The 14,180-nt window shown below is 36.1% G+C and overlaps 1 protein-coding gene across 4 annotated transcripts in view; it reads right to left on the bottom strand.

The window, feature by feature from the left end:
- Positions 1–2,995: 2,995 nt before the first annotated feature.
- Positions 2,996–14,180, bottom strand: part of mmut (methylmalonyl CoA mutase) — a 32,695-nt gene continuing 21,510 nt past the window's right edge. For all 4 annotated transcript variants that reach the window (XM_084431555.1, XM_084431552.1, XM_084431553.1 and 1 more), the window contains exons 10-13: positions 13,620–13,751; positions 11,493–11,640; positions 10,248–10,415; positions 2,996–4,689 (exon numbers count right to left, since the gene is read on the bottom strand). In XM_084431555.1, the coding sequence (XP_084287681.1) occupies positions 4,561–4,689; positions 10,248–10,415; positions 11,493–11,640; positions 13,620–13,751 (577 nt within the window). In that variant the 3' untranslated portion in view covers positions 2,996–4,560. The remainder of the gene's footprint in view (positions 4,690–10,247; positions 10,416–11,492; positions 11,641–13,619; positions 13,752–14,180) is intronic.

Below are 14,180 nucleotides of genomic sequence, written 5' to 3'. Positions count from 1 at the left end.
CAGCCCATTCAGAAATGCCGGTATACATAGGAGCCTGAGAAAAATGTTAATATCAAACGAACACTTTAGACGGACTTAGAGGCTTTTGCATCTGGTCTTCAATTCAATATCCCTCTGGTCCCTCAAGTACTTAATTTTGCACTTGAATTTTGCAACTGAAACTACTGATAACTGAATTTTGCTACCCATACTTACTAATTTTGCAAAGCTGCTTTGAAGCAATGTCTATTGTATAAAACACTATATTGAAATAAACTTGACGTGACAATTTGACCAAGGGCATCACAAGCATGCTTCTTTTTTTTTTTTTTGATAATCATATTGTTTTACTTAAAAACCTGCATGTAATTAGATCTTAACCCAATCATACCACCAAACCTGTCCCTAACCTTACCCGTATTCCACCTCAATTGAAGCAATACAACATGAACACAATATGTACATTGTACCAAAAAATAAATAAAAATTGGACGCAAGTACATGGTAGTTAAAGACACCGAACACCCAGTGGGACCAAACTTGCCACTTGATTTTCAAGGGTACTGTACATATACTTGAGAACATGTACATGCTCTACTGTACATACTCTCTATATTTCTTGAGGAGCCATTCCAAGATAGTAGACTGAAATCTGGATGTGTTTATCTCATAGCATTCCTCTGAGACTCCTGGAATGTTCCAGCATCTCACCCAGTAAAGTACATGAAAAGCTAATTTTGCACTAGCAGTGCAGTTGCTTTGAACTCTATGTCATCTTCCCTGTCAGCCAAAAGGCTGAAACTTCAGAATGATCAACTCAGAGCTTTTATGTAATGCTCTCTAAAGATTTATTAGGTTACTATAGGTTAGGTTACTTGACTTTTAAGGCCCACAGCTGCATTTGTGAAACAAATCTTTTTTTCCTCAATTTTATACAAGATGTATCCATCATGATTACAAAATAACTACAATTTCTCACTCACTCACTAGTTACACATGTTCAACTGCTCGTTCACACAAATATCTAATCAGCCAATCACATGGCAGCAACTCATTTAGGCATGTAGACATGAGGGGCATTGCAAACTGACTGAATCCCTTCACAAAGAGCCGTTCCACAAGTCCGTTAGCGAAGGGAACATGCGATGGTCACATCAAGGAAGTAATTTAATCTTTTATGGTCATGTGACCCAGGGTGGCGAATCCTCACGATTCATTTTAAATCTAGATATGGCGGGAGAGTAGGAGTTAACGTATAAACAGAATAATAAAAGTTGCATTGTTTTGCTGAGATATATTACACACATTTTCTTCAAGCATTTAAAAAAAAAAGTTTTACAGGTAAGAAATGTATTTAATGCCTTATGTTTAAGAGCAGATCGGGAACACACACATAAAGTATATTTTAAAAGCTTCATTATAAATGTACATTTATTTGCCTAGCTTTGTTTTGATAACATTCCATGTGAAGCTAATGGGGAAATTGAGTGGTCTTTAATTGCTCCCTTCATCAAGTGCGTTCCAAATGGATTCATAATGAAGCTCAAGTGTCCTGCTCTCTCCAAAGTCCGCACTTCAATGGCTCTGCCTTTCGGAGTAAGTAGGGAATAGGGAGCATCACTTTTTGAATTTGCCCATGGTCAAGAAGATCTCCTGAAGTTCAAACGGAGCATCAGACTGGGGAAGAAATGTGATTCAAGCGACTTTACACGTGGTAAGGTTGTTGGTGCCAGATAGGCTGGTCTGAGTATTTCAGAAACTGCTGATCTACTGGGATTTTCATGCACAACCATGTCTAGGTTTTACAGAGAATGGTCCAAAAAAGAGAAAATATCCAATGAGCCGCAGTTCTGTAGGTGAAAATGCCTCGTTGATGCCAGAGTTCAGAGGAGAATGGCCACTGGTTTGAGCTGTTTTGAGAATGTATAGAGGGTATTGCATTGACATGATACCCTTGATACCCAAGGGTATGATACCCATGATACAATTGTTAAGCTGCTGCATGACTGGATTTAATAGGGGAAAACTGCGAAAACACGAGTAAAAGTATTATCAGTTTAAACTAAAGGTTGGGTTCGATATAGTGTTCCAACTTACCAAAGATCCAGTGATCCATGAATATTGACGTGCAGCCAGGAATCGTGTGTCCTGACATTTATATGTGCCTGATTTTAACGCCGGGGAAATAAATAAAGAGCATTTGCCTGTGAACGCTTTTTATAAATACAATATAGGTAGGTCTAAATCCGGGTGATCACTTATATCAATGTTATATACTATATATATATAGTTTTGTCAGTGTTTAAAGGGGTGGTATAATGCCCCTTTTACAAGATGTAAAATAAGTTATTGATGTCCCCAGAGTGTGTATGTGAATTTTCAGCTCAAAATACCCCACAGATATTTGTATATAGCATGTTAAAGTTGTCACTTTTTGAGGGTGAGCAAAAACGCACTGTTTTTGTGTCTGTTCATTTAAATGCAAATGAGCTGCTGCTCCCTGCACAGAGGGCGGAGCTTCAAGAGCTCGTGTCCTTTTACCTCACACAGACATGCACTGAAAATTTCAAAAACTTTTAGCCTTTTTATGTTCAAACCGGACAATGATGGAGAGACTCAAGAAGAAGTGACAACATGTAGAAGCAACAGGACGTTTCTGAATGGTTAGTTGATGAATTTATGTAGCTTATGTGTAGTTATCTTCTAGTCATTGATTAGCAGATTCTGTCTTGATAATCTATAAATGGTGTTCGGGGGGTGGGGTTTATGTAAATTCTAGGGTTGGTGATGTCACTAACCCAGGAGGAATGTCGTGTAGTCCCTACCAGCCGTTTGTTGTAGTCCTTAAAAAGCAATTTCTTTAAAAGAAAATATGTCCGTTTGCTTTGAACTTTGAGCGTTGTAACTTTGCAGATGTTGTTTATGCTCAAACAGCAACATTACACACTAACTGAAGTTAGAAAAGTGAAATCATATTCAACCACCCCTTTAAATAAAAACATCCAATTTTGCAGAATATACAATGGTAATATTTAATTGAGGAGTTGTAAATACAATATATAACAATACAATGTATATGGTATGATTTTACCCCAAATTCAGGATATTGACACAAAATGATAACTGCAAATCCAAATCCTTTCACTGCCTGGTCCACTGATCCTTTCAATCCCTTCACTACTGATGCAGATCCCGCCTCCCAAGGCGCGGCCACTCATCTCGTTAGGTTGCAATCCCATAATCTACCTCTGTAGCTTTCGGCAGTCTGTAAAAATATTCCTCAGATTTCTTGTCAAATCTAGATGTACAGTCAATCGTAAAGCTCTTTCCCGTTTTAGTCGTGTTTTGTGTTTTTCATGGGATTCACACTGAAAACAAATGATGGCGCTTCAAGTCTTTCTACCAGATACAACAAGGTCAAAAAAAATCTCAAAAAAAAAAAAAAAAACAACTACAACTACAAAACAACTACAAAAGGGAAACAAACACATTAGTATTTACCACCCTCTCTCCACCATGGGCGCACACCCTCTATTTCTTTCACTTTATGAAAAAAAAAAGTATTTTTAGAACATTAGTAAATTGCTGCATGAACTTGTCAACAACATAAACAGGCCCACAGCAGGAGTGTATCTCCTGACGGCTTCTGCGAATCTCACAGCCAACGGGACATGCGAACAAAACGCCAGACTCAATCACGTCTTGTCATTTTCGGGGTTCTTTCGTTTTTTTTGTGGGGGGTGGGGGGAGAGAGAGGGTGACGCAGCCGGAGCAGACAAACGCTACGTGAGGACTAAACACCGGCATTAACATGAGGATCATGTGAAGTGACTGCTGAGATTTGCTCCCGTTTAGTGTGACGGGAAACTTCCTTTCAAAACAGAAATCTGAATGTGAAATTTTTAAATTAGGATTAGTTCACATGAACATATATTTAAATAAAGGTTTATCTAGTACTGCAGTAAAATCAGAGAAAGTCACAGGAAGCAGACGTAGCTGCTCTCTTTCACATCACTGAGGGTTTACGGTTTCATGCCCGTGTAGAAACATAATCTTAACATCCACGTGCTCTTTTCTACCAAAAGCTGAAACAGATGGTGCTCAATAAGATAGAGACCATGCAAAAAAAGTCCATAAGGCCACGTTGAGCAAAGACAGACAGCTTCTATTACTGTGCATCTAAAACGCACTATCCAAGTTAATACATTACTGTGCTTACGGTATTTACACAGCTTCACTCTGATGAGGAAAATATCGTAAAATTACACAAGATCTGTAAATACCAAATGATGGTTAAGAAAGGGGCTGGTGACCACATCAACACTGAGTTTAATGCATTATGTCAAACTATACACATTTTAGACAAAACTAATGACTGCTTTCACATGTTTTCAAATCAAATACAATTCTGAGAGTCAATTATTTCAAACTGATTTCATCATGTTGTGATATCTGTTGGAATATAAAAGGGTTCTAATTATTCTCATGTCAATATCATATTGAATTGCCGTCTTGCTCAAAGCTTAAGTGCATTTTGAGACGTTGAGTGTGTGGGAAGAACAAAATCTGACTGTTCTCTGGTTACATGGCATGTCGGTTCTTCTCCAGGCTTTTTTCAATGTTGTCGAGAACCTCCACTGCTGCTTGAGGAATTCTGGTTCCTGGGCCGAAGATACTGCTGACGCCGCTATTGTAGAGGAATTCGTAGTCCTAAAAAAAAAAGAGAAGAAAATGCATCTGAACTATTTCACTATGTCATGATTAGTAAACTAATTAATTGTGTACGTTAACTTGTTTTGAACCTTGAACATTTTAAGTGTGCTTTGGAGCACATATTGAATTTGAAACCAATTCAGTCCAACCAATTGCTTTTAGATAAAAACAACAGTCACGGTCATAAACAGAAACAGTCTCGAACTGAAATGGACTGATCGCTCAAAATGTAGTGTGTTTTTTGGATCGCACAAAAAACGTTTCAGGAACTCAACAGTTTATTATAAAGAGTCTCTAACAAGATGTCCACTAATGGTAAATTCCTTATTCTAGTTTATAAAAACAAAAGAGTTCCAAAATGAGAAAAAAAAAGAAGAAAAAATAAATAAAAATAATAATAACAATAATAATAAAATTATTATATATATATAATATATGTGTGTGTACTGTGTATAATTATTTTGTATATATCAATACACACACATGCATGTATATATTTAAGAAATATTTGCATACATATACTGTATATATTTATATATAATTTATATTATCTAAAAATACATTTTTTATATATATAAATTACACATTTTTCTTAAATATATACAAGCATGTGTGTGTATTGATATATACAAAATAATTATACACAGTACACACACATATATTATGTAAACACAAACTTTTATTTTGGATGCGATTAATCGCGATTAATCTTTTGACAGCCCTAATATATATATATATATATATATATATATATATATATATATATATATATATATACACACATACATACAGTATAGGTCAAAAGTTTGGAAACATTACGTTTTTTTAATATTTTTGAAAGAAGTCTCTAATGCGTATGTATGTATGTATGTATGTATGTATTTATATATTTATATATTTATATATATATATATATATATATATATATATATATATATATAAAATAAACTATAATACTTGCTCATCTGTCTGAATGATCTTTTTAAACCATGATAACGAAAAAGTAACCATTCTGGCAAAATATGCCGATGGATAGATGGACAGACAGACAGATTTTATCATCAAAGCGTATGACTTGAAATGCACTGTACCAAATTGCTAAAATAATGTATTAATAATATAAAGTACTGTAAAGTCTGATTGGATGCACAACCTCTGACATTAATAACAAAAGACAATAGAAGCGTTGTCTCCTTGCTTTTGAAGAGCTACTTGTTTTTCTATCCTAACTATGCACAATTATATGATGAGCTGCATTTTATTATTCACAATCAGCATGATTAATTTTCTGGGTCGTGACCCACTCGTTGAGAACCACAAGCTCAGAAAGTGAAACGGCTAAATGCAGTTTTATTAGATTTATATTAGATTTACTTTATTTTAACTGCTATGCCAAACGCTTGTGGAATCTACCTGGCAGATCTGATTTAGTATAAACAAATGGATTGTGTGCATTAGATGGATTTCCGTGTCTGCTTCAATTACCACAGCTTTCGCCTCCACTGGCCCACACTCATTACAGGTTAACACTCAATAATCATTTAAATGGCACTAAGGCGCTCTCAGACCTCAACGCAACCAAACGTAAAATGGAATCTATTTTATGCATATGTGGGCAAGCTCAAAAAGACATATCTGCAGTATTCAAAGTATCAAGCATGCCAGTGTAATTGCAGGCATACAGGTTGCTACATACATCAAACGTGCATATACACTAGCTAGGAGCTCATTATGTAGGATTGTGTAGACTGACCTTATAAAGGTCCTAATTAAACCCCACTGTGACTGAGAACGGACCTATATTTGAACCAATCGATGATCTAGATAAAAATGTATCTGTATTCTGCTGGGAGAGCAAATGGTCTCTGTTTGAAGATGAAAAGATGAAAGCATGCATGTTAATTTTTTGATCTGAATGAGCACAAACAACAGTGTTATATTAAGAAAAATAATATAAATAAAATAAGGGTTATTAGTGTTAGATTAGATGATTTAAACACACTAGTGTTGGGGTCAGTAAGACTTAAAAAAAAAGAAATGAATACTTCAGGGAGTTATATTGATCAAAAGTGACAGTAAACAGTCAATAATTATAAGAAATGTTTCTTGAGCAGCAAATTAGCATATTAGAATGATTTCTGAAGGATCATGTGACACTAAAGACTGGATGAATCGCTTTGCATCACAGGAATAAATGATATTTGAAAATAAATTCAAACTGAAAACTGTAATATTTCATAATATTCCTGTTTTTACAGTAGTTTTGATTAAATAAATGCAGCCTTGATGAGAGAATTCTTGCAACAACACGACCCCAAACTTTTTAACAGTAGTATCTTTACATTTTACACCAAGCTGCATACATTTTTCATCAGTTTATGCAAATCAAAGCATTAGTCTTGGTGTTGTCAATAACTACTATAAAATATCCAATATACTGTAGACCCACATGTAGGTGCACATCTATTAAATTCTTTATGAATGCAGCAAGTGTTGCACCATACACTGAATCAGTGGCCTTACGATTCAAATTCATTATAAATGTGGCAAAGGTCAGAATGCTTATTAAATTGATTTCCAATCATGTTACTCGGCAGTTATAAGCGGCCAATGCTGTGTGTCGTGCCTAATCACCCTTAATCAATGCTGACATCAATATAACGTGTCTCCTTTCATCATGACTTACTGCTTTATTAATCAATACAAAAAAAAGGTAATTTGACTTTGCACTGAGATTTAAAGATTCAACGATTAATAGAGGAAAAAACCTTGACGTTTCGACCATGAAAGTAGCTGTTTCTTATCTTTTCCATTCACATTGTGAATGGTGAACTTTCTGAATGAATGCACACAGAGTTCAGTCAAGTCTAATCTACATCAATGTCTTCGGTTCTGGACAGATAATTTCATTTCAGTGTTGTCCATATCAAAACAAAGATAACAGCTCATAAAATGTTCATTTTTATATTATAAGTCTATCTGAGGCGTAGACATCTAACGCCCGTGTCTTAACTAGATACGATGTGACGAGATTCCAGCAACAAGTAATTTGTCTGTCCACACCAGATGCAAAACTCAGAGACACGACAGAATACAGCTAATCAGAAGAGTCTCTTTGTAAGCGCTCTGCACATGCAACAAAATGGAATTGGAACACATAATCATTAGACCATTTTAACATGATTGAACATCCAGCATTCGGAGTCTGATAGCAAGTGTTCACCCTTTCTTTTGGTCCAGACCAAAAAAGAAAGCGATACATTTAGTCCTGATTCGCTTAGCGTTCACACTGTCATTTTTAACACTGAACCTAAAGATAAAAATAAAAAAACACCCCAGCTTCTATGACATATACTTTGCGACGGAACTTGTCGAACATCTAAAACAACGCTGTGTGCTGGGCTAAATGCGCTCACTCTATGTGCATACATATGATGGTATAAGATGGAGCTGACAACTCGTGAAGTCAAGTTAAGTCAGCTTTATTTATATAGCGCTTTTAACAATACAGATTGTGTCAAAGCAGCTTCACAGTGATAACATGAAAATAATACAACAAAGTTTGTGTCTAGAAGAAAATTGCGTCATCGTCCACCTTAAGAAAGCAGATCAATAATATTACTCTGAAGAGCTCATCAAATATGTAAAGGGGTCAAAGCAGCAGCAGGAATCCCTCCGTCACACACACAAATGAAGATCTGCTGCGAGGAGACGCTGTTCTGAAAAACAGCTAACGTTATGCTTGAGCATTCTGTCCTTTTTAGGGTCGCACCTTCGATTACATGTCTTTGGTCAGTGTTGGGATCATATTTCAGTCGAACCGCACCAGATTTCGTTTGGAAGCTGAACGAGACCAATCTTTTCAGGGGTCTCGGTCCGCTTGTTTAGTGCGCATCAGGGTTCGGATGGCAGCGTTCACACTTATTAAAATGAACCGCACTAACAGAGCAATCGCACCAGGGTTCCTTTTAATCCAACCAAACATGCCAAGTGTGAACACACCCTAAAGCTGCGACAGTTGAGTGTCCAACGGACCACACTTCATTTAAGGCGAGACACGGCAGGCAAAAACATTGATTTTTCATGCAGTGGTCAGTTTTGAGATTTTGGCCTAGTTTACTCCTTCAACATGTGTTCTTTCAATCTGCTATAAAGAAAACGTTGAAAATATACATTAAGATGTTTATTTTATTACATTTTGTTTACTCGCGGCAGCAAGTTTCTCCTGAATTTACCAAGAAGGTAGCATTCCAACGCGTCATGCCGAGTTCCGTCTGTTTACTGAAGTCTGTCATGACCGGTATCGTTGCACAACGAGTCTCCTGCACAACACTATGTAACTCAAATATGGGCAATTCCTTTCTATCAGTAACCAATCGTGATGTCCAAAGGGGGATTTAAAGCTAACGACAATTTCTCATTTAGAGCTATTTAAATCTTTAACTTCTGTTTTCTCAAAATGAGTTTTTTGTCATTCTCCAGTACAAACATCTCAGCCTATGTAGCACCTATGTACACCAAACTCTCCAGTTATACACTTAGCAGTATTCTGAAGATATTTTCAGAGGGATTTGTTAATAAATCATTCCTGGCCTGATTTATGTGACATTTTAATAAAAAAAATATGGCGAAAATAAAAATTTTATGGCCATGGACAGTATATTTTGATTTCCTAGGTAATGAAAGCATATATCCTGAAATCCCTCAGAATTTTTATTTTCATCTTGTGTGTAAACAAAATGAAAAAAGAATTTTGCACCTGGCTTTATCAAATGTTCAGATCTATCTACTGAAAATATATGCTAAATCGTGCATACTTAATGAGATAATGCCTAATTTGCATAATTAAACATACAAATTTCTAAAACTTGTAATACATTTTTTTTATATACTTGTGTGAGTAATCAACTGAAGAAGTTTCATGGTGATATCTATTATTAAATTTTTTTACCCTATTCACCTGTAGTGTCTCGCCTTAAGTAAGTGCATCATCCTGGTATTTAAAGTGCACTTTTTCTTTTGGTAATTTTCAGTGTGATAACACTACTCACACTATTTATTCTACAAAATGGCATAGAATAGAGGGTAAATACGCAGTAGCACGAACTGGGACACACCTAGATCTGAGGTGAAATATCCATTGTCACTTTCAGTATAGCTATAAAGTCATGCAAAATGATATTCAAACTCACATTCAATTCTTTTAACATTAAATAAAGCACATAATCAGTGCCTGTAACCTGAGATTATAATTGTCATACTTTTTATATTGCTGTTGTTCCAGATTAATATTGAAAAGATGCATTTTATAGCATGTTAGGATATGGTGCATGGCAAAGCTGTAATTACACAAGCTAACTAACTGAGAAAAATGCCTTCAAAGTTTCTGACTAATTTGATATCAATTTTCATTCTCCGCTTTCTTTGAGATCTGTTCTGTGAAATCTGTCAGTTTCAGTCTAAGAGACACAATTCTCTGCCTGTGTAAGCAGCAGTTCAGCTCACATTGTGCCTCTGCTCATATATCTAGCTGTCTGTCAGGAGTCAGGTGTTACCTGTGGTGGTATGACCCCTCCGCAGATCACCATGATATCTGGCCGGTTGAGGTTACGCAGCTCTTTGATGAGCTCGGGCACGAGTGTCTTGTGTCCAGCTGCCAGTGTGCTGACCCCCACACAATGCACATCTGCATCTACGGCCTGTTGGGCGACCTCCAGCGGGGTCTGTCATCATGGAAACGGACCAAAAAAAAAAAAAAAAAATCCAGTGAAGTGACAAGTATTAGACTGTGAAATTAAAGTGATAGTTCAACCAAAAATTGATGAAAGTCTTACGGGTTTGGAATGACATGAGGGTGAGTAATTAATGACAGAATTTTCATTTTTGGGTGAACTATCCCTTTAATACTTTTATTCAGCAAGGATGCATTAAATTGCTCAAAACTGACAAAGTTCATTTTAAATTGACAAAAAGTTTCTATTTCAAATAAATGCTGTTCTTTTGAACTTTGTATTCATCAAAGAATCCTGAAAAAATGGTTTCCACAAAAATATTAACCAGCACAACTGTTTTCAACATTGATAAAATCTGAAATGTTTCTTGAGCAGTAAATCAGCATATTAGAATGATTTCTGTAGGATCATGTGACACTGAAGACTGGAGTAATGATGCTGAAAATTCAGCTTTGTCATTATAAGAATAAATTACATTTTTAACTATACTCAAACAGGAAACCTTCATTTGAAATTGTAATATTTCACAATTTTACAGTTTTTGGGAAGCAATTGAGACTTCTTTCCTAAACTACAACAACAACAAAAATCTTACTGCCCCCAAACCTTTGAACAGTGGTGTATATTAATGTGTTTAGGGTCAGAGACATTGGCTTTTAAAATGAACATCATAATCTGATGCAAAAATGGTTTTGTCCAGGAAAGTATTCATGCAGCACAAATGAGAAAACCGGATTATTCTTATTTTGAAAACTAGGGAGAAATGGGAGCTTAACTCTTAGGTATGCACTTGACCTCTTGATGTATATGGTTCAGAAAGGATCTCTTAATTGATGATAGACTTGTCTTTAAAGGAAACATGAGTGCCAAAATGTGGGCGATAAACACGATTAGGAAAAGTTAAGCTCCATGAGATGACTTCTTGATCGTCTTTAACACATGGATGACTTTCAGAGGAAAGGAATAACCTCACTTGCAAAAGATTAGTAATGCACACAAATAAAAACTCTTTTAAATGGGAACAAAAAAAGTAGAGATGCACCATGACGGATATAGTGTCTTTCATACCTGGAAAAGCGGGCCGACGTCCACATCAAACCCAAGGTCTGCGAATCCAGTGGCGATGACCTTTGCCCCTCTATCATGACCGTCCTGTCCCATTTTGGCCACGAGCAGACGGGGATTTCGGCCTTCATGCTTTTTGAACTGTGCGATTCTGAGAAACAAAAGCACACGGGATGATACCATCAACATACTGACTAAATAAGATGAGGTTTCAAACACTTTTATGGTGCTCCTGTGTAATTTTTGGAAGCTTAAATTTTTTTTCACTTTGTGCTGAAACTAAGTCACATGGGTTTGGAACAACATGAGGGTGTGTAAATAATTGTGTGGGTGAGCTATTCCTTTAAAAGAAGAAACTTGTGGTTGGTTACTTCATATATTTTCCTTTAAGACTGTTGTTCTCGTTAACTAAGCCATTTTCGGTAATTGAAATAAAACTTCAACTAAGATTAAAATTGATAGTATAAAAATAAGTACTTAAAGAAGTACTTCAATAGCATATAAATAATGCTTACTCTTACTAAACAAACTTTACTAAATCTGGTTTCAATCAAAGGTCTGCATAATCAAGAGTATTTATAATATATGTTACAAAAGCAATTTAGCATAAAACTTTAAAATTACATGGTGCAAAATAATTCCCCTGTAATGTTATGTACAATGTACCATGTGAGTAACGTGTTAAATATTTATGGTGTAATGTTTGACATGTACTGTCACACTCTCAATCTCATCTAATCTGTCAAACTGAGGTCACAATGGGGCGGGCAGACAAGACATGCTTTAATCTGACTGCAAAAAATCCTTAAGACACACAAATACAGAGATATAGTGGAATCTCAGAGCTTTTCTCTGCCTAAGCCATCCTGATTCATCATCAATTCAGCAGCTAAAGATAAATCCAGTTACATTTAGTGCTTTATGAAAATAACAATCATGATGCCATAAGGGTCAAAAGGAAGATATCACACTGAATTATGGGGTCAGCTCAAGAGCAAAAAAAAAGATTAAATGTCGGCAAACTGTTATTATTGTTTAATGCAACATTTGACCTCTTTTGGAGTCTTCATGAGCAGGATATACCATAGAGCAGTGTTTCCCAACCACTGTGCTGGTGCCCTGACAGGTTGTCAGGTCAGGTGTGCATTGGAAAATGATCAAATTCCAAAAAATAAGTACAAATAAATGCTACAAATAAGGATATATCATCGCTGTCAGACCGAAACCTCGTAACTATATTTCATCATTTTTGTTTTATAAAATGAATGCTATTGGTCATCCTTTACGTCTGTATGTGGATTTTACAAATATTTAACCAATGAAAAGCATTTAAAAGACGCTGAGGCTAAACCTCATAACTCCATTGGCTCCTCAAACTGTCAGTCAAAACTCCCCCCGACCATATTGCGCCATCAGCCCATTTTACAGCTGGTTTACAGCGGACATAAGGTCATGGATATTAGAGATAGCCTATAGCCTACAACCAAATATTGAGCAAATAGATTTGTATTAATTCATGCGCATCCATACTCTCATCATTTTCTTCATAGTAAAATGGCAGTAACGCACAAAGGCAGTAAAAATAAAATGGAAATTGTGACGCGTGAGCATGCAAAAAAAATAAATATCCAGTACGCACGTGAAAAGTTTCTCGCGTGCACACAATAGTTTCTCGTGCCCACGCAAGTTTCACGTGAGCACAAAATTCTACAAAAAACTTCAGAACATGCATACAAAATATTTTATACATTTAATAAATAAGTAAGTCGGGCATCACATTTGGCCACTACTACACATTTTTTCATAATATACTTTTGCATTTTCGATTATGTCATACATTATATATATTATACTATATATACGCATTTATGTATGCATGTATGCATGCATGTATGTATGCATGTATGGTTTTAATTATGCCAACAGCCTCATGGGAAGAAGTCGGATGCACACCTGGGCAGGACTGTTAAGCAATCTTGGGGGTTTTTTTGTCCACTTATTTGGACATACTATTCATTTGATTTACGGCTTTTAGCATACAGTAGGAAAGCAGCCATATATAGGTGAGGAATGAGTACAGTTCCAGGAAGTGGCACTCAGTTTTGGGAAGGGTAATTTGCAAACTCCTACCTATTATGTGCCAGCGATATCTCCTCATGCTCGCCGAACTCGCTGCGGTACGCTCCGCTCACCATGCGCGTGCTGGCCTTGTGCTCCCCGAAAACTGATTTCATGGCATCTGTGATCTCCCCCACCGAGCACCTACAGAAACCAACAGAATCCTTTAATCCACATTATAACATGCAACAACACAATTCCTTTATTTTTGTTTGGATTGATATATGATTGAATTTGTGTTTGCAGTGCATTAAACAGGCAATAATAGCATTCCTTGTGTTCAAAGCGTGTGATCCACCAATCTGCCGCTGAGAAACAGCAGCTTTGCACTAAGCTTGGTAAAACACAGACACGCGGCACTAACTCGAGCTCTTCCAGCCAGACATCCAAAAGCAAGATAATATTTGTATAATATGGGGAAAAAAAGAAAAGAAACAAAAAAAGTTACAAATGATCCAAGTTGAGACAATGTCTCAATAAGGTTTATGTAGGGGTGGGCGATATGCCAAAAATGTTAAAATCATGATAGGAGTAATTTTATTTCAGGATAACATCACGGTATAGTTATTTTTG

The sequence above is a fragment of the Rutilus rutilus genome, assembly GCF_951802725.1.
Source record: "Rutilus rutilus genome assembly, chromosome: 15".
Lineage (NCBI taxonomy): Eukaryota > Metazoa > Chordata > Actinopteri > Cypriniformes > Leuciscidae > Rutilus > Rutilus rutilus.
This window is presented reverse-complemented; position numbering and strand designations above follow the sequence as displayed.